Below are 27223 nucleotides of genomic sequence, written 5' to 3' on the forward strand. Positions count from 1 at the left end.
TGCAGTTGTAAATGGGATTGTTTTTTTAATTTCACTTTCTGGTGTTTCATTATTGGTGTATAGAAATGCAACAGATTTCTGTACATTGATTTTGTATCCTGTGACCTTATTGAATTTGTTTATAAGTTCCAGCAGTTTTTAGGTGGAGTCTTTTGTATTTTCTCTATAGAAAATATCATCCATCATGTCATCTGCAAATAGTGAAAGTTTTATTGCTTCCTTACCAATCTGGATGCTTATTATTTATTTTTGTTTTTTGATTGCTGTGGCTAGGACTGCTAGTACAATGTTAATAAAAGTGGTTAAGAGTGGGAGGGTGGACATCATTGTCTTGTTCCTGACCTTAGGGGAACAGATCTCAGTGTTTCCCCATTAAGGATGATGTTAGCTATGGGGTTTTTCATATATTGCCTTTATTATATTGAGGCATGTTCCCTCTAAACCTCTTTAGAAGAGGTTTTTTTTTTTTTATCACGAATGGATATTGTACTTTGTCAAATGCGTTTCTGCGTCTGTTGAAATAATATGGTTCTTACCCTTTCTCTTAAAGGATCATTGTTGATTGATGTTGGTTAATTGGCAAATATTGAACCACCCTTGCAACCCGGGAATAAATACCACTTGATCATGTTGAATGTTTTTTTTAATGTATTAATGTATTATTGAATTTGGTTTGCTAATATTTTGTTGAAGATTTTTGCATCTATGTTCATCAGTGATATTGGCCTATAGCTCTCTTTTTTATGGTGACTTTTGGGTGTTTGTGTATGTGTGTGTGTGTCCTTATCTGGTTTTGGTATCAGGGTAATGGTGGCCTCATAGAATAAATTTGGACATTTTTCTTCCTTTTATATTTTTGGAATAGGCTGAAAAGAATAGGTATTAATTCCTCCTTAAAAGTTGGTAGAATTCACCTATAAAGTCCTTTGGTCCTGGACTTTTGTTTGTTGAGAGTTTTTGATTACTGATTCAATTTCTTTGCTGGTTATCAGTCTGTTCAAATTTTCTGTTTCGTCCTGTTTCAGTTTTGGTAATATATATGTTTTTAGAAATTTATCCATCTCTGTTAGGTTGTTCAGTTTTTTGGCATATAGTTTTTCATAATATTCTCTTATAATTGTTTGTATTTCTGTGGTGTTGGTTGTTATTTCTCCTCTCTCATTTGTGATTTTAGAGGAAAAACAGTTTTAAATCACCATAAATGGAAAAATTAGGTTTTAGATTGAATTTGTCCCTTATATTAGAATGAGCTGTTTACATTGTTTAAAGTTATGCTTTGGAACTATGTAAAATTAATTATTTGCCTTTGTTACTCCCTTGCATTGAGAAAACATGTAATTAAGTAGTTTCTTTTGCCTTGCACATTAGTGAATGCCACAGGCAGCTGAGGATGTCCTTGGGATCACTGGGATAGGTTCCAAATTGATGTCAAGTTATAAACAATAGCAGCAAATAGGTTGATATAAACCAGGGTGAAAAGTCTTGGTAAATTACTTCCTTTTCCTCCTCCTGACATCCTCCCACCCCTTTGCTTTCCTGATGCTCAATTGCCCATTAAATTAAATTAACCAAGTCCTAGTAGAGCAACAGAATTTACAGAGTCCTCATTCCTGTAGGTAGTTTCCTTGATGTGAGAGTATTAATAAGAGCTGCTGTAAAGTTAGGAAGAAGCAGTATGTTTAGGCATTTCATATTCTTTGCCAGGAATGGTAGGTCTTAGGAAAAATTAAAAATTAATTACATAAGGCTTTGGATATTGCCATTCAAAGAGTGAAACTAATGTTTATCAAATGTTATAATGTCCTAAACACCATTTAAAGACATTTATTTGCTATCACATTCAATATTATTATAATTCCAAAGGTAGATACTATTACCCTCTTTGTATAATGGAAGAAACTGAAGTCCAATTAAGTGAGTGAGTTAGAAAGGATCTTTAAATCCAAATCTGTCTGACTTTGTAGTTCTTTTTCACCTGCTTCCCTTAAAAGAAGAAAAAGGAGGAACCAAAGGAGAAGAGGAGAGAAAAAGAGATATCTGCCCCAGAAGATGACCATCTAAAAGGGGAAATGCAAGGTCCACTAAGAACTGAGGCAGGTCACTGTGAAGCTAAAAAAGCTTAAGTTTCAGAGAACTTTACTTGCCTGAGCTCCTTCCAAAGCCCTATACCTAATTTTATATTAATAATTTTGAAATATTTATTCCTAGAAAGAACTACTCCTCCATATTGTATAAGCTTCAGGTTCTAAAAATCCTTGTTATACCCTTGAATAAAAGATATGTAGGTAAAATTCTAAGGTAAAGAGAAAGGAGTTACTATCAGTTGGCTGGGAGTTGGGCTATTTAGGGAAAGTTTTCCATAAGAAGTGGCATTTAGAAGGAGACTTTGAGACTTGAACTGTGTATTTGAACAAGCAAGGGTGAGTAAAAAAGGGTGCTATAGGCAGAGAGAATAATATAAGGCATGGGGCATGTACAGAAAACAATGACTGATTCAGTCAGAATGGGGGATGCATAAAGGATGAAATGGAAGACAGGCTTGAAGCACGATGATGGAAATTGTGAATCTTGAGAGCTGAAGCAATAAAGGAAGTTGAAGACTTGGAAGATCCTACTCAGGTTTGCTATGAAATGATTTTTGGTCATCTTCAAGAAAGCAGTTTCTCAAAGTGTTGTTCCCTGGACCAGCATCATCTGCATCACTTGAAAACTTGTGAAAAATGCATATTCTGAGCCCCACTCAATCCTACTGAATAAAAACTCTGAGTATAGGAACAATGGTCTTTATCACTGATGCATTCCCTTCCAAGCATGAGAGCCCAATTTAAGAGAGCCATTAGGTGTAGAGAAATAAGAGTAGAAGTTCAACTGCAAAGGGTTAGGGAATGGGTGAGTACTGAAGTGAGGAGTTATGTAGAACACTAACATTGGTGATAAAAAGAGATAGCTGGAACAACTGTATAAGAGGATGGCTCTCTGGAAGAATTTGCCTTTTCACTGTAGAGGAGTATGGTTTTTGTTTTTGTTTTTTGTTTGTTTTGTTTTTTTGTTTTGTGAGACAGAAGGAAAGCAGATAAGTGGAGTTAAAGAGAACTATTGGGCAGAGTTGGGAAAATGAAGGTGTTCATGTTATACAACCTTGGTCTTTTAAGTCAGTTATAAGGCAAAATCATGGGAATCAAGTAGTGTCCATCCTGTAACTTTGTTCTTCAGTATTGTGTTGGTTATTCAGGGTCTTTTGCATTTCCATACAAACTTCAGAATCGGTTTGTCAGATCTACAAAATAACTTGCTTTTTTATTTTGATTGGGACTTCACTGACTCTATAGACCAAATTGGGAAGAACTGAGATCTTGACAATATTGAGACTTCCTTTTCATGAACATGGGCCATCTCTCTATTTACTTAATTTTTCTTTGATTTCATTCGTCAGAGTTTTATCATTTTCCTCATCTAGATCTTATACCTATTTTCTTATGTTTATTCTAAGTATTTTGTTTTGGGAAGTGCTAATATAAATGATAATGTTCTTAATTTCAAATTCCTCTTGTTCATTGCTGGTATTTAGGAAAGCAATTGACTTTTGTATATGAACTCTGTATCCTACAAGTTTTCTTTAATTACTTATCAGTTCCAGGAGTTTTATTCCTGATTTAGATTTTCTACATGGATGATAGTCATCTGTGAACAAAGACAGTTTTATTTCTTTCTTCCCAGTCTGTATGCCTTTCATTTACTTTTCTTGTCTTAATGCATTATCTAGGATTTCCAGTATTATGTTGAAAAGGAGTTTTGAAAACTGAGAACAAACTGAGGGTTGATAGGGGGTGGGAGGGAGGGGAGGGTGGGTGATGGGTATTGAGGAGGGCACCTTTTGGGATGAGCACTGGGTGTTGTATGGAAACCAGTTTGACAATAAACTTCATATATTGAAAAAAAATAAAAATAAAATAAAAATAAAAAATAATTTAAAAAAAAATGAAAAGGAGTTTTGAGAAGGGGCATCCTTGCCTTGTTCCTGACCTTTGCAGGAAGTCTTTGAGTTTCTCACCCTTACAGGTAACTATAGGGTTTTGTAGATGTTTTATCAAGTTAAAGAAGTTCCCCTCTTTCCTAGTTTTCTGAGAGTTTTTAATCAGGAATTAGCATTGGATCTTGTCAAATGAATTCTGCATCTATTGTTATAACCGTGTGATTTTTCTTAGCCCATTGGTATGATGGATTATATTAATTAATTTTTGAATTTTGAACCAACCTTGTATATCTAGAATAAATCCTACTTGGTCGTGGTGTCTAATCTCTTTACAGGTTGTTTGATTTGATTTATAATATTTTGTTGAGAATTTTTGGTTCTATGTACATGAGAAATGTTGATATTTAATGTCTTTGATGGTTTTGGTAAATTTTAATGTTGGCCTGGTAGAATAGTTAGAAGTATTCCCTCTGCTTCTATCTCCTGGAAGAAACTGTAGAGGATTGGTAGAATTTCTACTTTAAATATTTGGTTGAATTCACCAACGAATCTATCTGGGCTTGGAGATTTCTGAATTGGAAGGTTGTTAATTGTTGATACAATTTCTTTAAAAGATATGTACCTATTTACATTGTCCATTGCTTCTGGTGTAAGTTTTCAAAGATTGTATCTTTCAAGGAATTGGTCTGTTTCATCTAGATTATCAAACTGGTGGTCATATAGTTGTTCATAGTATTCCTTTATTATTTTACCATGGGGTATATAGTGATGTTCCCTCTTACAATTGTAATGTTAGTAATTGGTGTCAACTCTCGTATTTTCTTAGTTAGCCTGGCTAGAAGCGTATTAATTTTATTGATCTTTTCAAAGTACCAGTTTTCATTGATTTTCTCTACTGATTTCCTGTTTTCAATTAGTTGATTTTGCTCTAATTTTTATTATTTCTCTTCTGCTTCCTTTGAACTTAATTTGCTCTTTTTTTCCTAGTTTCCTAAGGTAGAAACTTAGATAATTGATTTTAGATATTTCTTCTCTTAGTGCTGTAAATTTCTCTCTGTGCTTCTTTTACTGCATGACACAGGATGGCTAGTGTGACCTGGAGTTGGGTATTTTCCTTCCCTAGATCAGTTGGGTTCTAATAAAAAGCCCAGTTGTTAGACTCTGGTAAAATAGTTTCTCTTGAGGGAGGGCTTGTGAAGAACAGAATTCTCTAATGCTCAGGAGTACTGCAAAATTGTTGCTTTCCCCCTTGTCCTGCTGGATGCACCAAAGGATTTTTCTGTATTTTTTACTGTGAGATGGTAAAACTGGTTGGGCCCCTGGAGCTAATACTCACAAAATCTGGGGGCCCTTCTACAAATGTCCTCTTCTGGACTTTTTTACTCTCAGACTTGTCTACACTGAGCCTCCAGTAATTTGTTAGTTACAGCTTAGGGTTTTTCAGTCTGATTCTGGTTTCTGCAGAGGTTTCTGATCATGGTTTCTTTTCTAGTAAATTGTGATTCTCTGTGTCTGTCTGTCTGTCTGTCCATTTATGACGGCTACAGTTTGTTGTATGTCTTCACTCTCTAATAGATGTAAGAAGGCTTTTGATTCTTCAGTTTGCTTAGCTTTTTACTTGTTTTTAGGCCAGAGTGATGACATTCAAGTTCCTTATATTTTGGACCAGAAACCAGAAGTCCTGATTTTCATTTTTTAATCCCTTTGCTTAGAATATGTTAAATGCTTGCATGAATGAATAGCTTATACCTACTTCTAGGTCATATGATTGATTAAAGTAGGAACTGATTCTTAAAATGTTATTCTGAGCAGCTCTCTTTAAGATTGTTATTTCTACTGCCTTGCCCTTAGGACCTATAACAGCATGTTGCAAACTATAACAAGATGCCTCAAACATACTTCTTGCATGCTGAATTAAGAAGACTCAAATTCAGTATACTATTTTGACTATACAAAAGTTCTGCAAGATCAGCTGTGGTCTAATTCATCTTCTTGAAAAAAAATTGGAAAGGACTTAAATGGGCATTTCTTGTTTAATTTTTAATGGAATTCAGCATTCTTGGTTAGATCGTGTGCCTGAGTCCATTTGGGATTCTATTACAAGATATCTTGGGCTGGGTGGCTTATAAACAACACACGTTTATTTCTCACACTTCTAGAGTCTGGGAAGTCCAAGATCATGGTGCCGGAAAATTCATTGTCTAGTGAGAACCCACTTCCTCATAGATGTCTGTCTTGTCATTGTAACCTCATATGGTAGAAGGGGTGAGGGAGATTCCTGGGGTTTCTTTATAAGGGCATTAATCTCATTCATGAGGGTTCCACCCTCATGACCTAACCACCTCCCAAAGTCCTCACATTGGAGGTTAGGATTTCAACATATAAATGTGGGAGAAACACAAATATTAAGTCCATAGCATGATGAAAATATTTCAAAAATCAAAATTTTAAGCAGAAAAGTTATTCAGTCTTCATATTAAAGCACTTTTTCCATGACATTTATTTTATGGAAGAGATGTTCTATTATCTTCTTTGCTCTTAATTTAGGCCTTTACTTCATAGAGCCTGTACTTTAAATTTTATTTTCAATGCGTGAGAAATATAGCAGGTATTTCACAACCTTTACTTTGATTAAAAAAACAAACAATTTTTCTTTTTTTTAAGTTTATTTATTTTGAAAGAATAAGAAAGTGAGAGAGAGAGAGAGAGGAGAGAGAGAGCGAGCAGGGGAGAGGCAGAGAGAGAGAGGGAGAGAGAGAATCCCAAACAGGCTCCACACCATCAAGACAGAACCTGATGCAGGACTGTCTCACAACCATGAGATCATGACTTGGGCCAAAGTCAGGAGTTGGATGCTTAACTGACTGAGCCACCCAGGCACCCCTAAAACTATTTTTCTTTTTAATCTCAAATAGTTGTTGTCTTGAAAGCTTTTGACTTTTTGCCTGAATTTTAATATCTAGATTAAATGAGAAAACTCTTCCCCCAGTGAAAAAACTCTTTGTTTTTTCCTTTTCTGTTCTTCTCAAAATGCAGGCTGGGATTCTAATTTGGAGCCACGTCCTTCATGATAAACGTAGACTTATCAAAATGCCTTAGATGTTATTTTGTGTCTATCACAGTACTGGACAGTCCCCTGGTTACACAGCTATTTAATAGTACTTCAAGATCTATTCTTTTGGGTGAGCTTACCTGCCTTCTTTATTTGTAGCCTCTTCAAAATACTGCGATGCCAGAAGCAGTTAAATCAGTATCAAGGGTTCAGATCATAGCAGCATTAACACTTAAATGTCTATTTGATTTTTTAAACACATATGGCATTCCATCTTGATAAAAATTGGTATTGAGTAACTGAATCATTTAGTAGTTTATCCTGGAGTTATGAGGAGCATATTCTCAAGAACTTATTTTATTAAGAATTATATTTTATTAATAGTAAACATATAAAAGGTGCACTTATTATCACTTTGTGGATCTACATTTTATTTTGTTTGGTATCATGATTTCTGGAGACCACAAGGAGATGAAAAATAATTATAGCAGGTTTCAATATATTGCAGTAGTAGACTAGTAAATCAGGTACTCTGAAAAGAATGTACTTAGATTGTTTTATTCATGGTGCAACGAAGTTACAGTTAGCACCAAATTCAACATTATTTAGCTCTCCACGTAATATTTTGATTTGTCTTGATCCAAAATTCGCAGAAAGGAAGTTCACTGAAGTTACTAGAAGTCACTGACTTGGAATTAGGATATACCTTAAAATCTCATTTGCAGGAAGTACTCTGATCCTATTCAACAGATCACTGAGAAGCCTGGAAAAACAAATCCCGGAAAGGAATTATTATGTGCCAATTATATAAACAAAAAGACTTTGTTAGGTATGGGCCAATAAGATTCTTTGCAGTTAAAAACATGTCAGACACAATGCAATATCGGCAATTCAATAATACAGAAGAAGCAGAGAAAAGCTAAAAACTTTAAAGCTAAACATAAGATTTACACATTGCCTCTCAATTTACTCCTATACCGACATAAAAACTGAGTTTTCTAAAAATTTCGATATGTGCTGTTTGAAAGAGAACATGGTCATTTATCTCAGTTATTAGAACCTTGACTAATCATATGGGGTTCTGGACCTCAAGGTACTTTTTGTAAAAAAATTGTGATATCACCCTATTTTTATTTTTCTATTTATTTTTTTAAAGTTTTTATTTAAATTCCAATTAGCTAACATAGAGTTTAATGTTAATTTCAGAGGTACAATATAGGGGTTCATCACATCCATACAACACCCCGTGCTCATCACAAGTACACTCCTTAATCACTGTCACCTATTTTCCCATCCCCCACCCACCTCCTCTCTGGTAACCATCAGTTTGTCTCTATAGTTAAGACTGTTTCTTGTTTGCCTCTCTCTTGTTTGCCTCTTTCTTCTTTCTGTTTGCCTCTCTCTTTTTTCCCTTTGCTCATTTTATTTTGTTTCTTAAATTCCACATATGAGTGAAATCATGTGGTATTTGTCCTTCTCTGACTGACTTAGTTTACTTAGCATGATACTCTAGCTCCATCCATGTCATTGAAAATGACAAGATTTCATTCTTTTTTATGGCTGAGTCATATTCCATTATGTATGTATGCATGTTTGTATCTATGTGTGTATATACTTATACCACATCTTCCTTATCCATTCATCAGTTGTTGAACACTTGGGCTATTCCCATAATTTGGCTATTGTTGATAATGTTGCTATAAACATCAGGGTGTATGTATCCCTTTGAACTAGCGTTTTTGTATTCCTTGGGTAAATACCTAGTCGTGTGATAGCTGGACTGTAGGGTAACTCTAGTTTTAACTTTCTGAGGAACCTCCATACTGTTTTCCACAGTGGAAAGTTTACCACAGTGCAAGTGCAAGACAGTTCCCCTTTCTTCACACTGTCACCAAAAACTGTTGTTTCTTGTGTTACTGATTTTAGCCATTCTGACAGGTGTGAGGTGATATCTCATTGTAGTTTTGATTTGTATTTCCCTGATGATGAGCAATGAACATTTTTTCATGTGTCTGTTGGCCATCTGGATATCTTCTTTGGAGAAAAGTCTATTCATGTCTTCTGCCTATTTTTAGTGGGATTATTCATTTTTTGGATGTTAAGTTTTAAAAGTTCTTTAGATATTTTAGATACAAACCCTTTATGTGATATGTCATTTACAAATATCTTCTCCTGCCCTGTAGGTTGCCTTTTAGTTTTATTATTTCCTCTACTGTTCAGAAGTTTTTTTATGTTGATGTCATTCCAATAGTTTATCTTTGCTTTTGTTTCCTTTGCACCTGGAAACGTATCTAGAAAAAAGTTGCTATGGCCGATGTCAAAGAGGTTATTGCCTGTGCTCTCTTATAGGATTTTATGGTTTCAGGTCTCACATGTAGGCCTTGCATCCATTTTGAATTTATTTTTGTGTATGGTATAAGAAAGTGGTCCAGTTTCTTTCTTTTGCATGTTGCTTTCCAGTTTTCCCAGCACCATTTGTTGAAGAGACTGTCTTTTTTACCATTGGGTATTCTTTCCTGCTTTGTTGAAGATTAGCTGACCAGATAGTTGTGGGTTACTTCTGGGTTTCCTATTCCATTTCATTGATTTATGTGTCTCTTTTTGTGCCAATACCATACTGTTTTGATCACTACAGCTTTGTAATATAACTTGAAGTCCAGAATCGTGATGCCTCCAGCTTTGCTTTTCTTTTTCAAGGTTGCTTTGGCTATTTGGTGTGTGTGTGTGTGTGTGTGGTTTCATGCAAATTTTAGGATTGTTTGTTCTAACTCCATGAAAAAGACTGGTGGTATTTTGGTAGGGATTGCATTAAATGTGTAGATTGCTTTGGGTGCTATAGACATTTTAACAATATTTGTTCTTCCAACCCATGAGCATGGAATGTCTTTCCATTTGTTTGTGTCATCTTAAATTTCTCTCATCGGTGTTTGATACTTTTCAGAGTAGAGGTCCTTCACCTCTTTGGTTAGGTTTACTCCTAAGTATCTTATTATTTGGGGTGCAATTGTAAATGATATTATTTTCTTAATTTCTCTTTCTAGTGTTTCACTATTGGTGCATAGAAATGCAACAGATTTCTGTACATTGATTTTGTATCCTGTGACTTTACTAAATTCGTGTGTCAGATCTAGCAATTTTTTGGTGGAGTCTTTTGGGTTTTCTATATAGACTATCATGTCATCTGCAAATAGTGAAGTTTTTACTGCTCCCTTGCCAGTCTGAATGCCTTTTATTTCTTTTTGTTGTCTGATTAAATTTGTGACATGACTTTAAAGTAAATCACTTTCTCTTATTGAACTTCCCTTCCCCTATACCTCATCTATACAAAGCATATTCAGATTGCTTATAAAAGTTTTACTGTTGTGTTTCAAAAATCATAACATATGATGAATATGTTTGTAAAGCATGGGCTGATTCAGAAATGGAGGTGTGCATATGAAATTTCACCAGATTTTTAATGAAGAGTTGATCTTGTAATTCACCAAAATTAACTAAACTTGTTTTCTTGTTACATCAACTAAATAAGTTTGTATATTCATCTGTCTTCTCTCCCTCCTTCTTCCTTTTCCTCTCTTCCTTCCTCCCTTCTTTCCATCCATCCATCCATCCATCCATCCATCCATCCATCCACCCAATCCATGTGTCTATTTATCCATTCATTCATCCTTCCACCTGATTGTCCCTCAGTGAATCCAAACAAGTATTTATTGAGAATTTTATGTGAACCCATCACATTGGAAGGCGCTGAGAATTCAATGGAAACACAGACCACCACCCTGTGCTTATTAAACTTAAATTCTTGGTGTTAACACAAGTAATAACCAAGAAAAAAATAAGTAAAATATTACTGATTCTGATTAGCAGTATGAAGAACCTCAAAAGGGTGTTGTGTGTAGATTGTGGTTTATCTTATTTTCTCAGTTGTCTCAGATAACAAGCATTTGTGAAAGTCTCATTACAGAGCTCTTACGAACAAAAGACATGGTGTCATTATTGTTTACCAATTTATCCCAAATGCCTAGTTTATTACCAGATTCTTAATAAGTATTCAGAAAGTTATTACTGCAGATTGTTATAAACTCTAAAGTATTCTTTGTGGTCCATGAACTGGTTCTGGTTTATAAGCTGTTTGGGGTCTCTGATAAGTATAGGAATTGAGAGTAAGCATGTAGAAATTCATTTTTATTATCTTTTCTTTTTTAAAGTACTGATTTTCAATGGACTAGATACAAATAAAACTTTTCTTTGCCACAGATAGTATAAAAAGCATTACTGTAAAAGACCATTGGCTCAGCTGTCCTATAAAAAAAGTTAAATGATAGAAAGAGAAATCAAATAAAAGGAAAGAAGTGTACATTTATTCAGTGCTACTAAATATCAGGCTGTTATTCAGTATTCAGTTAATGACTGCAGGAATGTTCTATCCCACTTAAAGCATCTTCTTCCAAGTGCTGGATCTAAGCCCACGTGGAACACAGACTTGACGTCCCTGTGGGCTACCTGAAGCACCTGATCTCCCCTTGCAATGCCTGGAGTTCTCACTTCTGTTTTACGCTTTTACAGTCTTTTAGTAACAAGAATAGTTGTTTTCTTAATATCCTTTTTGCTTCTCCAGATTTTCTTCCTGCCAGTCAGCATAGATGTAAGAATGCAATCTGACAGCTGTCCAAGTGCCTATGCACTGAATGGCAAGGTTCAGCCTGCCCTCTCTGGGAACATAGAGCTCACTGAACTTATTCTTGTTTATGGTCAGGCCTAAACTTGTGCTTCCTTTATGAGGGGAAGTATCTACGTGTTAGAACTATTTCAGATTCATTCATTTTCAAGCTCATATTCATTCAGGAACTAGATCAAACTATATAGGTCCCTGCTTTTGGCTTAAGGCCATCCTTAGAAATGGTATGCATTAGGACACTGTATGTTTGTTTTCCTTGATGCAAAATGGGCGATTTTTCACCTTTTTGCCATTAGTAAAGGTCAGTGATAAATGAAAGGTCCAGAATGAAGAGTCCAATTCCATATGGCCAGTTTCTATATTCTCCTCCAGGGTTGCTCTGCCTAAGATCAATATTGGTCAGAACTGAGAGTGTACAGAAAGCTTTGAATGAATAAGTTGAAATCTTCCCCTGGTAATGTTAAAAAAAACTGTTCTGATATTTTTTATTGAAGCATAATACCAGGTAACATTTCTGGTATTGTATCTGTATGTCACAGGAGTAATTCTATCCCTCTTGTTTTCTAGGTGGGCCTCTTGGGAAGAACTGGATCAGGGAAGAGTACTTTGTTATCGGCTCTTTTGAGACTGCTGAACACTGAAGGAGAAATCCAAATAGATGGTGTGTCTTGGTATTCGATACCTTTGCAAGAGTGGAGGAAAGCCTTTGGGGTGATCCCCCAGGTAAGTCAGAATGACTTGGTCAAGAAAGAAAAGTGGCTAAATAGATATTTTTTTTACCATTATTTGACACTTCAACTCAAAACAATCACATTTTCTTGTAAAAATATATTTATTTATTGCTGTCTTTTTTTACCGCAATGTAACCTTTTCATGGGGAAAAAGAAAACCATCTTTGAAAGTTTGGAACTCTATGCCATATAGTTATTGAACTATTAATAGTTTTGATAGTGTCTCCCAGAAGATGCAATCCATGGTGGGAGCCTGGGACTTCGCTTTAATCAGCTTTTTCCCCCTCCTTCAGTGGTCTGAGCTCCAAGTTAGCCATCACAGCAGGCTGAGAAATGCTTTTCAAGATATAAATTATGCTGCTGCTGGAGGAAGAAGCACTTGGAAGCAGCAAGGAGTGGAATTTAAAATAGAAAGTGTAGTGATTGGTTTTTGTTCTTTGGATAAAATGAACCATGTCAGATTAATCTGTAGCTATTTTTTTTTTAAATGTCACTCTTTGATTTAGGCCACAAAGGATCCCTGGCTTCACTGACTTGGTTGCATTCTATCCGTGTCATTGTACAAGAGGATTTCTTACATATGAGAGAAATAGCAGCCATTCTAGTTTAAAATGATCTCAGTGGAAACCAAGGAATGTCTTTACTGAAGCAGAATCTGAAAGGCATGTGTTGCATTTCTACTGGCATTTGCCTTCTTTTCTGTGGGCATTATTCACTGCTTTAGTTACCACATTGCTCCTTTTGTCCTAATAGTATAAATCCATTCTACTAGCACATTCTAACGATTGTCTACTTTTAACACAAAATTAAAATACCAGGACCATCTCCAGGTGGATTGACTATAAATCTAGCCTGAGAAAAAAGCTTGAGGTAATCTTGATGGATTACCTCAGTGGAACATTTGCTTTTCTCAACTAATGAGGCACTAAATATTGTAACTGCTAGACTGATGTTTTTAATTTGTCTAGACTTTGCCATATTGCCAGAAGCTGATTCCTGGTGGAACTTTCAAAAGCAATATTGTTTTTTCAGACCAAAAAAAAAAAAAAAAAAAAAAGATTGTCAGATGGCCTAAAGATAAACACTGGGAATATGAGCATCCCGAGGTGATAACCTTAGGCAAGAGAGCGATGTTGAAGAACACAGGATAGAATCTGGTTGTCCAAGAAGCGTTGCCGTTCATTTGACTCTGAGTCTCCTGGTCCCATTTTTAATTGCAGTAGTGAAGCTTTTGTTTTGCTGTCATTCTTATTCATACAAATTGACTCTAAAAATTAATTCCAGTGGAATCCTTTAGTTTATCTGCCATTTTGATAGATTTTTTAAAAAATATATATATGTTCTGTTTAGGAACCTAAATATGCGAAACCTGGAGGGAAACCATGTGAACCAGAGTTATGAAAATTCTTTATCTTGCCTTTCTGCTAAAGTAAATCTTTCAAACCTGCCTTTTTTCATTTTCCCTCTTCTATGGCTTCAAGCTTCATAAAATAATATAAACTGAACAAAAAATACTTTGGGATCCGCCTTCAAAAATGTGTGATCATGTTAATGTAGGTGCATCTCATTAGATTATAACCCTGGTTTCTGGGACTGTCTGCTAGTATCACAGGGATATCTGTAGAAAAATGTACTATTTTTTCTACAGTGACATCTTGAGAATATTGAGTGCCCAAGAAAGAGAGGGCAAACTCCTCACACCTTTTTAATATCCAAACTAGAAGATGCTTTTATTTTCCTAACTTTGCTTTAGAAGTTCAAATTAAGTAATTTTTTCTTCTTTACCTACAATTTGATCTTTAAAAAGAAAGAAGGAAGGAAGAAGTGATTAAAAATCCAAGAAGAGCTGTTGGGGTGCCTGGATGGCTCAGTCATTAAGTGTCTGACTCTTGATTTTGGCTCAGGTCATGGTCTCAAGGTTTCGTGGATTCTAGCCCTTCATCGGGCTCTGCGCTGATGGCACAGAGCCTGCTTCAGATACTCTCTTTATCCTTCTTTCTGTTCACCTCCCCCATTCACATCCTCTCTCTCTCTCAAAATAAATAAATAAACCTAAAATAAAATCTGAGAAGAACTGGTTTTGTTTGCCTTTCTACTTTTCTTCATTCCATATTTCTGACCTTGCAAGAGCATTTCTGTCATGGAGACATCAGATCTCTCTGGGTCAGTCACTTGTTTTTAGTCACATGAAACAGGACCTTTGAACAAAAACCTTTTGTCCCCATCATAGTAATCCCGAGACATCAGCTATGGAATCACAAGATGTCATTAGTTTGGGCAAGTTCTTGCTCTGTGTTTGTGTGTGTGTGCATGTGTGTGTACACATGTGTGCGCATATGTGTGCATTCTCTCCTATAGCTAGAAAGCAATCTTTGAAATGGCACCAGCCTAGAGAAAAGGGTACTGTGTACATTTCAAGGTGGATCATTCTTTGTTTCATTTTACCTGTGAGTTCTGGGGACATGGAGAGGAAGCATTGAGGCCTATAGTCAGAGCCCCATTGCCTTAGACAAACCGAACACTAAGACTTGAAATTGTTTATCAGCCTGGAACTTTGCTAAGTACTTTATTCTTGAAAGACAGAAAAAAATAATTTTTAATGTATTTGCAAGCTTCCGTTACAACTTTGAAAGACTGCAAGCTCTTCTGAGCAAATAATTAGGGCTATACTTGCAAGACCACATAACCTGAAAATAATCCATGCGCACATGACTTCCACCATGGAACATCTTTTGCTGTGAAGGATATCAGATAGGGCCAAAACATGTATCTGTAGATCTGAGCAATGAAATTGGGAGTGCAGCAGCAGTTCTCATTCAGTTTAATAATAATTAACAATTTAATAATTAGTTGTGAAATTCCCATATGCTTAAATTATAGCATAATATCATTCTATATACTATAAATTCTACAGTTATGTGAAAAGTATTGAGGTCCCAATCCCACCTATGAGCTTTCAGTGAGAAGCTCAAAACTGAACTCGTTGCCATAAGTCAGATCAAAAGAAGAAACCAAACTAATAAACCAAAGAAAGTTAATTAAATATAGTTATGAGTCAAGGTAGGCTTGTTCAGGGAGTGCTGTGGGTAATTATGAGAGTGAATACAGTTGTAAGCCCTGTTATTGCTGCTTCCACCATGTCATTGTATCCTTCCTTATTTCTCCTCCTCTTCTCTTCTTTGTGTCTGTCCATTTTATGTTGCACACAAAGTAACCTTTTATTTTATTTTATTATTTTTTAATTTTATTTTAAAAATTTATATCCAAGTTAGTTAGCATATAGTGCAACAATGATTTCAGGAGTAGATTCCTTAATGCCCCTTACCCATTTAGCCCGTACCGCCTCCCAGGACCCCTCTAGTAACCCTCTGTTTGTTCTCCATATTTAAGAGTCTCTTATGTTCTGTCCCCCTCCCTGTTTTTATATTATTTTTGCTTCCCTTCCCTTGTGCTCATCTATTCTGTGTCTTAAAGTCCTCGTATGAGTGAAGTCATATGATATATGTCTTTCTCTAATTTTGCTTAGCATTATACCTTCTAGTTCCATCCACGTAGCTGCAAATGGCAAGATTTCATTCTTTTTGATTGCTGAGTAATACTCCATTATATATATATACCACATCTTCTTTATCCATTCATCCATTGATAGACATTTGGGCTCTTTCCATACTTTGGCTATTGTTGATAGCACTGCTATAAACATTGGGGTGCATATGTCCCTTCAAAACAGCATACCTGTATCCTTTGGATAAAGGGTAGTTCTAGTTTTAATTTTTTGAGGAACCTCTGTACTGTTTTCCGGAGGGGCTGCACCAGTGTGCATTCCCACCAGCAGTGCAAAAGAGATCCTCTTTCTCTGCACCCTCGCCAACATCTGTTGTTGCCTGAGTTGTTAACGTTAGCCATTCTGACAGGTGTGAGGTGGTATCTCATTGTGATTTTGATTTGTATTTCCCTGATGATGAGTGATGTTGAGCATTTTTTCATGTGTTGGCCATCTGGATGTCTTCTTTGGAGAAGTGTCTCTTCATGTCTTTTGCCCATTTCTTCACTGGATTATTGGTTTTTTGGGTGTTGAGTTTGATCAGTTCTTTATAGATTTTGGATACTAACCCTTTATCTGATATGCCATTTGCAAATATCTTCTCCCATTCCACAAATTAACCTTTTAAGTGCAATGTTCCAGTTTTGTGATTCACCAAACCAAAAACCTACTAGGCCACTCCTTCTCCACTGAATAAGGTCCAGATTCTTACATCCGTGGTTTAGGTCCCTGGACCTGGAAAGTTGTAGTATAAACTACAACTGTAGTATACTACAACTGGAAAGTTGTAGTATAAAAGGTTGTGAAACATGAAATGACTTTACAGGTTAGGTCCTGACCCAACCTTTCCGGTCACATCCACCACTCTTCACACCTGGGCACGTCTCAGTTTCAGACAAACTGGACTTACTGTTCCATGAAAGATACCTTACTTTTCTCTCATTTCATCTGTTTATGCACTTCCTCTGTCTGAGACGGTCTTCCTTCACCATAGTTATGTTGGCCTCTCAAATGCAAATCTGTCAAATGGCCTTTTCTGACCCCCCCGCCTTCCCCCATAACCGTGACTCAAACCCCAGCTCTCCATCCCCACCTCTTAAACCCATATGGGATCTAGGACTTTGTTTATAAGTCTCTCCTGGCACTTTCCATTGTCTTGTGTTAGAATTATCTGTGTATTTGCTTAATTTCCACTTAGTATTATAAATACTGTGTATACATTCTAGTTAAGGAAGCAAGATTTAAACACAAAATCATCAACAACCAGGGCACCTGAGTGGCTCAGTCAGTTGAGTGTCCAACTCTTGATTTTGGCTCAGGTCATGATCTCATTGTTTGTGAAACTGACAGCACAGAGCCTGCTTGGGATTCTCTTTCTCTCTCTCTCTCTCTCTGCCTCTCTCCTGCTCTCTCTCTCTCTCTCTCTCTCTCTCTCTCTGAAAAACACTAAACTAAAAATACCCATCAACAATCAAAGAAGATAAGCAAAAATAATATAATAGAAATGGTGAATAAAACATAGATTTTTTTCCTTAAAGATTTTTCTGTCTCTTATATAGCATATACAATAGCTTACATGTTAGGCACTTAATATACATTGTCTTGTGCAGAATCACCAAATTCTTGGCTTATTTTACAAGAGACTGTGGTTCTGTCAGTATCTGAATTTTACTAGCTATTGTAAGCTTAGGCAAGTTATTTGATTTCTCTGAGCTTTAGTTTCCTTGTCTATAAAATGAATATAGTTTTAGGTTATTACCTACCTACCTATATTCATTAGGTTTTCATGAATATAAAATGAGTAAAGTAACAAGTATTGAGACTACACCCTGGCACATAGTAAGTGCAATACACTGTGTTGTGACAATGGTAATTATTATTTACAGTTCCTTGAGGACAGGGATCATGTCTCCTTCATTTTTATATTAGATTAGAAATATGCTCTAGGAATGAATAAATGAGTATGGGCAGTTTCCCAGAGCAGTAATAATTAAGATGGGTCATAATGGGCCATACACTCATTTTAGGGTTTTAGAAAGGTTAGGGATGGGGAATTATGGAAAGGATATTCCAGGATCCCAGACAGATAAGGATATTATGAACAAACACAAAGAAGAGGACTAGAAAGAGTTGGGTCATAAAGGGCAGGGGAGGTCATGTGTTAGGCAGTATTAGAGGGAGGAGGGAAAGATTTGGTAAGTACTGAAATGGCCCAGTAAGGAACGCATTGAAGAGAATGGTAAGGGTTGGCAGAAGGGTACGCTGCTGCTGGCAGCATGTGGAGAACGGACTTCCAGGAGGCAGCATGGGAGGCAGGGAGATGGGCTGAGAAACTCTCCAACTGTGATGTGGTAAGAGCCCCGACTGTGGTGAAGAGACAGTGGGGGTGAAGTGCTGAATTCAAGGGAGAAGAGAAGGGGTGCCTGGATGGCTCAGTAGGTGGAGCATATGACTCTTGATCTTAGGGTCCTGAGTTTGAGCCCATCTTGGGGGTAAAGTTTGCTTAGAAAAAAAGAAAAAGGGGTGCCTGGGTGACTCAGTTAAGTGCCTAACTTCAGCTCAGGTCATGATCTCACAGTTAGTGGGTTCAATCCCTGCATCGGGCTCTGTGCTGACAGCTCAGAGCCTGGAGCCTGCTTTGGTTTCTATGTCTCCCTCTCTCTGCCCTTCCCCCACTCAGGCTGGCTCTCTCTCTCTCTCTCTCCCCCCCCCCAAAAAAATAAATAGACATAAAGTTTTTTTAAAAAAGAAAAAGAAGAGAAAATTAACTAGTATGGATATTAGTACAACACAACTTTACTGTTTCTGAGCTTAAAAATTTGAAATTTTACTATTTTGTCAGACCTGGAAATCATTTTTTAAAATTCTGTCTCTAAAAAAAGTGTATACTGGAAAGTTGTAGTATAAAAGGTTGTGAAACATGAAATGACTTTACAGGAAACAAATATTTGAACATCTTACATGCAGTCATTTACATATAAATAAATGATATGTACATTAACATTATAAAATTATTCTCTATTGTAAATCTTGGGCATTTTTTTTTAATTTTTTTTTCAACATTTATTTATTTTTGGGACAGAGAGAGACAGAGCATGAACGGGGGAGGGGCAGAGAGAGAGAGGGAGACACAGAATCGGAAACAGGCTCCAGGCTCTGAGCCATCAGCCCAGAGCCCGACGCGGGGCTCGAACTCACGGACCGCGAGATCGTGACCTGGCTGAAGTCGGACGCTTAACCGACTGCGCCACCCAGGCGCCCCAATCTTGGGCATTTTTGACTAGTAAATACTTCATTCACCTTGTTCTCATTAATAGATATTCTTAAAAGCCAAACAACATTTATTTTTAGACATTCTATAATACAACCTTAGAATCTTGATTTGTTCAAGTTGGATGGATTTGTATTGTACAGATTCAACTTATAATACAATCTTGCAGGCATTTCTAGAAGGTAAGATCACAGCCACTGTGATGCTTAGAAGCATTGGAGCCACATTTTAATAAAATTATATACGTATAGATGTTATATGTATATATAAACATATATATACACAGTGCTGTTTTGTTTTGGCCATAAATATATATATATATGTATATTATTTTTGGCTATATATATATATTTCCCTTCTGGCCAAAACAAAACAGCACTGTATACATAAACAGGATAAGGAGTCATTCCTCCTGCTTATTTAATTTATGCTATATTCAATAGCCGTGAAAGTCAAACTGCCCTTTTGTTTTTCATTGATATCCAAGATTGAATCATACTGCCTGCTGCAGTGATATGTGACCAGCTCTGAGCACCCCACGTAGGCTCAGCTGTCTGCACTGAGTTGAGGAGTTGAGGAATCAGCTTCAGGAAAGAGATTAGTCATCTCGTGAACAATGGTTCTCTCTTTATTCTTCCTTGAGTCCCAGGAATTGGTCTTTATGCCATACATACCTGACATTAAATAAATATCAAATATTTGCACATCCTCATTTTCCTATTGGTGAACAGTTTCTTAAAAGAGAGGATCATTGTGATTTTTGGTTTCAGGTCTATTTTTTGCTATAAATACATCTGTGTCACCTTGGCCACGCCACATCACTTCTCAGGGCCTTGGCTGTTTCATTTGTAAACCAGGGAAGAGGACATAAGTGACCTCCAAGGACCTCTCAGCTTTAGATATGCCTTTGTGGAAACTTCAAACAGTTTAGAAAACAGAACTAAGACACCTGCTGGTGCCCCTGACCAGCAGAGGAAGAGATACTATTTATAAGACAGGAATTAAATGTTTAGTGAATTGTATGAAATTTAATTCTAACTGAACCAGTCTATTCAGTTGATTTTTTTTAATTAAAATTAAAGCATTACTTGAATGCTAGACAATAAACTATAAACAAAAGACCTACAGAATTTCAGAGTAGTATCAGATCCCTACATCTAAGACTTTGGCTTTCCACATTTTTCCAATTTCCACAGTTTTCTTCCTTCACAATTTTGAACATATATCTATTTTAAATAAAATTAATATGTCGCATATTGCTATATGCTTGATAAGTATTAATATAAACTATTAAGCTATTATGAGAAAAAGTTAGGCATACAATTTCTCAAGCAATTATATGGAAAGACCAAAGTTTTAATGGGTAGTTAGTATTATTACTTTAACGAGTATAGGTGGTAGTAACTCTTCTTCTGAAATGAAGAAAAATAATATGTTGAGCAATGTTTTTATATTTTTTTACTTTTTATTCCCATATCAGCCCATTTATTCATTCAGGCAGCATTTATTGAGCACATGCTAGATATAATGCCTGTTTGCTAGGATACACAGTAAATTTATGGTATAGGAGAAGAAGTGCTCATTAAAAGCAAAAGCTCGAGGTGTCTGAGTGGCTCAGTCAGTTGAGCATCCAACTTCAGCTCAAGTCATGATCTCACAGCTCATGGGTTCGAGCCCTGCATTGGGCTCTGTGCTGACAGCTCAGAGCCTGGACCCTGCTTCAGATTCTGTGTCTCCCTCTCTCTCCCTCCCCCTCCCCCATTCACGCTCTGTGTCTCTCTGTCTCTCAAAAATAAATAAACATTAAAAAATTTTTTTAAAAAAGCAAAGTTCACAAATGCATATGTAATTCACTACAAGCTATGGAAGTAAAATACATGTATTCTGTATCATATTTTGGGTACCTTATTTGGCTTTGAGGATCAAGATAGATAGCTTTGAGGAAGTGGCATTTAATTTGAGGCCTGAAGAATGTAGTTGGCCATGGAAAGAATGTATGAGATTCTTAGGCAGGAAGAAAGAATGTGTGAAGAAACTGGGGAAGTGAAATAAAGCCATGTAGCTGGGATGAAAAAGGAAGGAGGTAGAGCAGGGCACTAAATGATCCCAAAGAAGTAGAAGGGGCTAAGTCATGTAGGGTCTGTAGGCCATCTTAAGAATTTTACATTTTGCCTTGAATGTAACAGAAAGCCAAAGGTTTTTTAAAAGGTTAATGACATAATCCAATTTATATGTGTAGTGATTGTTTTGGTTGCTAAATAAAAGTAGACCGGGAGGGAAGCAAGAGTGAGAAGAAAGAAATCAATTAGGAGGTTCTTACAGTGTTCCAGAGAGAGATAGGTGTTTTGAACTATATAGTGGCAGGAGGGCTGGAGAAATAACTGGATTTGAGATATATTTGGCGGGAAATCCACAGGACTGATGATTGATTCCTTTTGGGAGGATCAGGGAGAAAGATAAGTCATGGGTGACTCCAAAGTTTCTAGACTGAGGAAGTGAAGTTGCTGTACATTTATCAAAATGGGAAAGCCTATAGGTAGAATAGGTTTGAGAGGAAAGGTGGCATTTCCCCATTTTATAGTGAGAACACTGAGGCTGAAAGAGCTTGGATTCCTGTTCGTAGGTACACTTCCTGTGCCAGAGCTACACTGTTACAGCGTCTTTGCAAGCCACATTGCCTTTGATAACTTCTGTGTCTGCTTTGTTGTTATGATACCTTCGGCCTCCACCCATAGTCCTCCAGAATAATGACATTATTCCATTTGGCCAAGGTAAAATTTTCCTATTGTCCTGTTCCACTGGCTGTGTAAATATCCTTGAAGGTTACAAAGACACTGTAGCCCATGTAAATTGCTTCAACCCAGGCCCTGCCTAGGAAGAGGAAGCAAACCTCTCCATTCACAGTTCAGGAACTGAGCCTCTGGCCAGGGGATGGCTAGCAGTACTTAAACAAAGACTATGCTGCTGACACTGATCAGCTCTTTATAGACCCATTGGGCTGCTTCTGCCCAACCTTAATAATTCCAGAGCTCCAGATCAGGAATAAAAACTGGTTGGCATAGAACTTGAGACATTTTGCTGTAGTGATAAGAAACAGATTTGGAAACAAACACACTTGGGTTTGAATCCAGCTAAATGATGTTGGACAAGTCACTTAACTTCTCCCAGCTGTGATTTCTTCATGTGAAATAATAGGATTTATTACATTAGGCTGATTTGAAGATGAAAAGAGATAATGCTTATATGGATCCTTACCTGGCATATGGTAAACCTGCCATAAAATGAAGCTCTGTGTTCTAGCTTTTTGGTTCCCAGTGGAGATAACTTCTCCAAAGTGTGTGATACGTGGTCTGATATTTGGTAAACCCCCATAGTTGCTATCTCCTGTCTTTCTCAATAATGCTAGAAACCTTTTGTATAAAGAACCACAATATTAAAAGAAAAAAATGTAAAGAAACAGTGAATAGCAAAATTTCCTTGGTAAGCCTTTGAACTTTAGGTACTAAATCAACCCAATTGCTTAAATAATGAATTGACTTGAATTTTCAGAGCCAATTCTTGTTTAATTCTTAGTTTATCAGAATTCCCTGATAATACTCTTTGTCTGTTTTTCCTTAGCTTATTTGGGCATGACTTTCCTTTACTGGAAGTCTTGTAGAAAGGTGCACAAATCTATCTATCATATCTTAGGATCTTATGAGTCATATATTCACGCCTTGTAGTCACTTGTGCAAAGCATTATAAATGCCCCTAAGGAAGATGATTTTGATGCAGGTTAAGAAATACCAGCACAAGTCTTCTTGTTGCTCTCATCAGAAGGTTCCTGAGATATTTGGTACAACTTAGTTCTTTAAGCTATAAATGGTGACCTGGGGAGTGAGGTCTCTAATGTGATCCTCTTTGAACTTGGCTGCCACAGTGGGAATATTCTCGTTCTGCCAAGAGGCATAGATGCCATAAATCTGGAGCCCACCTGTCTTGTCCAGTTCCTTGTAGGTCAGAGGGTCACCGAACTTTCTTTCTCAGTGTAAGGCAATTTGTGAAAACTCAGACTTCAGAACATTTAGTTCTTAATTCTCTTTACTGGATGTTAACCAAAGGCCAAAGAAAAAGGGCAAAGAAAAAAAAATTATTCTGAATGTTAACATCAAGAGTATTTTTCAGTTCACCCATATGCCCAGAGAGGACGAAATAATAGCAGTACTGCTGCATCAGCACTTCTCAGTGGGACAGCGGTTTTCTTTTTAAAACACTTTTTCTAGCCACACAGGCTGACCCAAGTGGACATTGACTTGGCAGGAGAGTGTCTCAGAGTGATAGTTGTGCAACACTCCTTGCAAGGAATTAGATTGGCATATTGTCATCTCAGCGGGATCCACCTCATCCCTTATGTGCATTCAGTTAAACAAGTATTTGATTTCCACTTTTTTCACTGATGTGTAAGTGGTGGCTTTCTTCTGTTCGCACAAGTAAAGTGTGCCTTGGTTTATAGGCCAGGTGGACATGTGTGTTTAAGTGTCTGTAAATTCATACACTCTCCAAACCCTTTAGGAAGCTAGGCTTACCCAAGGAATCCAAGGAAAATACATGAACAAAATAGGAATTTGTTCTAACAAGTTATTTATAACTCATAAGCATAATTTTTTAACTGCTCAATTTTATATTTGCTCATGATAAGGAAAAGTGCTGTGATAAAACACAGTTTTAATTTCCCACAACTTTCAATGGTCTCAATTTCTTTAACCTAAGGATATTGGGATTAGATAAGTGTTCACAAGGGGCTTCTAACGTAGCTGTAATGCTTTATGTCTGTAAAGAAGATGCAAAGCAACTATGATAAAACCTTAAAATTTAAGAAAACTGGATGGTAAGTACATGGACATTTATTGTTATTTTAAAGTATTTTTTTCTGCTTGAAGTATTTTGCATTAAAATAATGGAAACATGAAAAGATATTTAGGTTACTCATACTTTCCTCTTTTTTCTCTTTATTGCTATAGAAAGTATTTATATTTTCTGGGACATTTAGAAAAAACTTGGATCCCTATGGACAGTGGAATGATCAAGAAATATGGAAAGTTGCCGATGAGGTAAGGATGCTAACTGAAATAATTTTGAAAAAGGTAGCTTATATACAAGAGTGGTTGTCATAGCTGAAATAGTTTTACACACTTACCTTTATGCATGTATGTGCATGTATAACTTTAAAGTGGAAAACACTAACATACCTGGGGCCCCAAGTACCTTGGACTAGACCTACCCCTTCCTCTGTGGCGAGTCTCCCAAGTCACAGGCCCCAGAGGTAGTATTCCCTTGGCCTTCTTCACTACCAGTGTATATCAATGAGACAGAAACTGGGAGAGACCCAGTCACCTTATAGGGCACCAGGATTAGTTGTGATTCAGAGTGTCCTCTCTCTACACTTTCTCATCCACTTTCTGTCTGGGTTCTGAAAGCATTCCCAGCACAAGGAGAGGCTTTGGTTTTTGACATGATAAACTTCTCTAGGAAGCTTGGGTTTAGCACAGAGAGGTGATGGTCTTTCTGGAGCACCTGCAAATGGCCACCGTCTTCTCTAGAAATCATCAGGAATCAGTTGCCTTCATGGGATGTGGCTGTGAGCCTTTCCAGGCAAAAAGTCACATGACCTAGATGTGGCTTGCTCCATCTCTTGAGGTCAATAGGACCACATAGGAAATATATGGATTAAAATGGAATAAAAATTCCTAAATAATACCCCGTATTTACCCAATAGGTGGTTCATTATAGTTAAAGGCACCATATGGAAGAATTTAGGGTACAGGGAGTGAAATTCTTGATTTCCTTAACCATTCTTGGACACAGAGGCATTATGTGAAAGAAAAAGGGAACATAAACTGTTCTATTTCATTAAATTTGAGGTTTACGTCCAAAGCCCTGATTGGTGGCAGACTGCAATTACGGGGCCTAAGAACATTGAGATTCAAAGGTCTTCTTAGAGAACAACTTTATTCCACTATTTTCCCATAGTTTTGGTCTTTATTGTAGCCCAATTCTGTTAACTCCAAATGTTCCTCCCTTTTGTGCCTCCCTTCAGAGTAGATGTTGCCAGGAGCATTGACATGCTTGTAAGTGTTAAACAGTCACCCACTGGGTGCCCAACCTTCATATGCCCCTCATAAAATACACTTAGATTAACTATTTTTATTATCAAAGTTTCCTTATTACCCACCAAACAAGGGTTTTAAAGAAAACATTAACTAAATTGCAAGTGACACATTTTAGGAGCTTTGATGTGACTTCAGAGAATGAACTATAGGAACACAGTGTGGTGGGAAAGAAACTAGGGAAGATGTTAGACTTTATAAAATCTGTAACTACTGCCAAGTCACAATAAAATTTACAGGAAATCAAGGTCTTAAAAATAATATGAAATTTTAAAAGACATGCCTAACATTTTAAATACCAGTATAACACAGAAATTTTACCTGTCTAGATTTTCACTTGATGAGCTCGTGTTTAGCTCTCTTCTACTGCTTCAAAAAAATACTTTGCTATTCATAAATGGAGATGGTGATGGAGATGGTGGCATTCATATCATGTGCTTTGAGTAGTAATGATAACTTTCTGTTGAGGAGGCCTACAGATGGCATACAAATGCACAACAGCCCACAGAAGCAGATAGTAGAAAAGCATTAGTTTAAACATTACAAGTCCTAGGCTTTTGTCCCAAGTGGTTTATCATATAATTTATTCAAACAGGAACATTTTGGGGTGTGTCAGTTTCTAAACTTGACAGGATAGTAGAACAAAAAGACATAAACCAGTATTGTCTGGGGCAAACCAGGACAAATGGCGTCTCATCTAGTCCTGTCTGTGACCTTGATATGACTTGTGTCAATAGAGGGAAATGAACTGATAGCCAAACACCTGAATCTTATCTCAACAGTGCCTCCTTCATAATTCCCCTTTCCTCCAGATAAAAATCAGAAGTACACACAATGACAACACCAGGCCAAGATACACTTTATTCCTACCTTGCATTTGGCCCCATACTCCAGTGTGAAACTTTATTCTAGAGCTGATCTGGATTAGATTTTGTGAAGCCATGATGATCGTGCCTCGTTACTAGTTCTAAGACTTAGAAGGAAAGCTAGCACAAACGGCTTCCTTTGCCTTTGTGCCCTAGGCCCACACCTTCATCTTGACATGCTGAGCCTCATTGTTCTACGGATGAATTTAAAGCAAGTCCAAAGGAAGGAAAGAGAATTTCTATTTAAGACCTAGAACTGAGATGGTGTAATTCCCCCATCCCCAAATGACTTAGGGCCAGATAACTTCTCCCCCAGGAGCACTGACTTTATCAGCTATGTAGACCAAAGAAAATTTCAAGAGACTGAATCCCAAGGGGGAAAAAAAAACCGGATGCCTAACATTGTGGCTCAGTAAATTGGTAGAGTTCTTGTAACTTTTCAGGCTTTCATATAATTGGCAAGCGTAGTGCCTGACAAATAATGGGCATTAAGTGACTGTTAGCTATTATGATCCTATTCCCATTTGATCTTCACCTAGCCATCTCTTAAATGTTGATGTTTGACAGAATCCTAATTTTGTCCTATTGTACTTATTCTTCCTTGGAAATTTGATGCAACCTCTTGGCTCTAACTAATACCTCTATACTGATGACTCCCAAATCTGCCTGTCAGCTCCCTACCTGACATCTCAGCATGGAGAAGCACCTTGTTTCTATAGTTACTTTATCTCCCCTATGCATACAACTGTCCTGTGTTCCTAATTCCAGCAAATGGCATAAGCACCCTCTAGTTGCCCAAAGCCAAGACCTGGAATTTATTCTTGACTACTGATTTCTTCACCTGTCTCCACTCTATCACGTCCTGTTAATGCTGTCTCCTGCCAATATCTACAATGTTTCCATCCCCATCTGACACCACTACTAACTCTCATGTGGCTGCTTAGGCTCCTAGGTGGTTTCCCTCT

General features: G+C 36.9%; 1 protein-coding gene across 3 annotated transcripts in view; it reads left to right on the top strand.

Moving 5' to 3' along the window:
- The window catches only part of CFTR (CF transmembrane conductance regulator), a 187469-nt gene that overhangs the window by 149474 nt on the left and 10772 nt on the right, over positions 1-27223 (top strand). For all 3 annotated transcript variants that reach the window (NM_001048009.1, XM_045041230.1, XR_006587667.1), the window contains 2 exon segments: positions 12268-12423; positions 24247-24336. In NM_001048009.1, coding sequence (NP_001041474.1) covers positions 12268-12423; positions 24247-24336 — 246 coding nt within the window.

This window comes from Felis catus, chromosome A2, assembly GCF_018350175.1.
Source record: "Felis catus isolate Fca126 chromosome A2, F.catus_Fca126_mat1.0, whole genome shotgun sequence".
In the NCBI taxonomy this organism is placed as follows: domain Eukaryota; kingdom Metazoa; phylum Chordata; class Mammalia; order Carnivora; family Felidae; genus Felis; species Felis catus.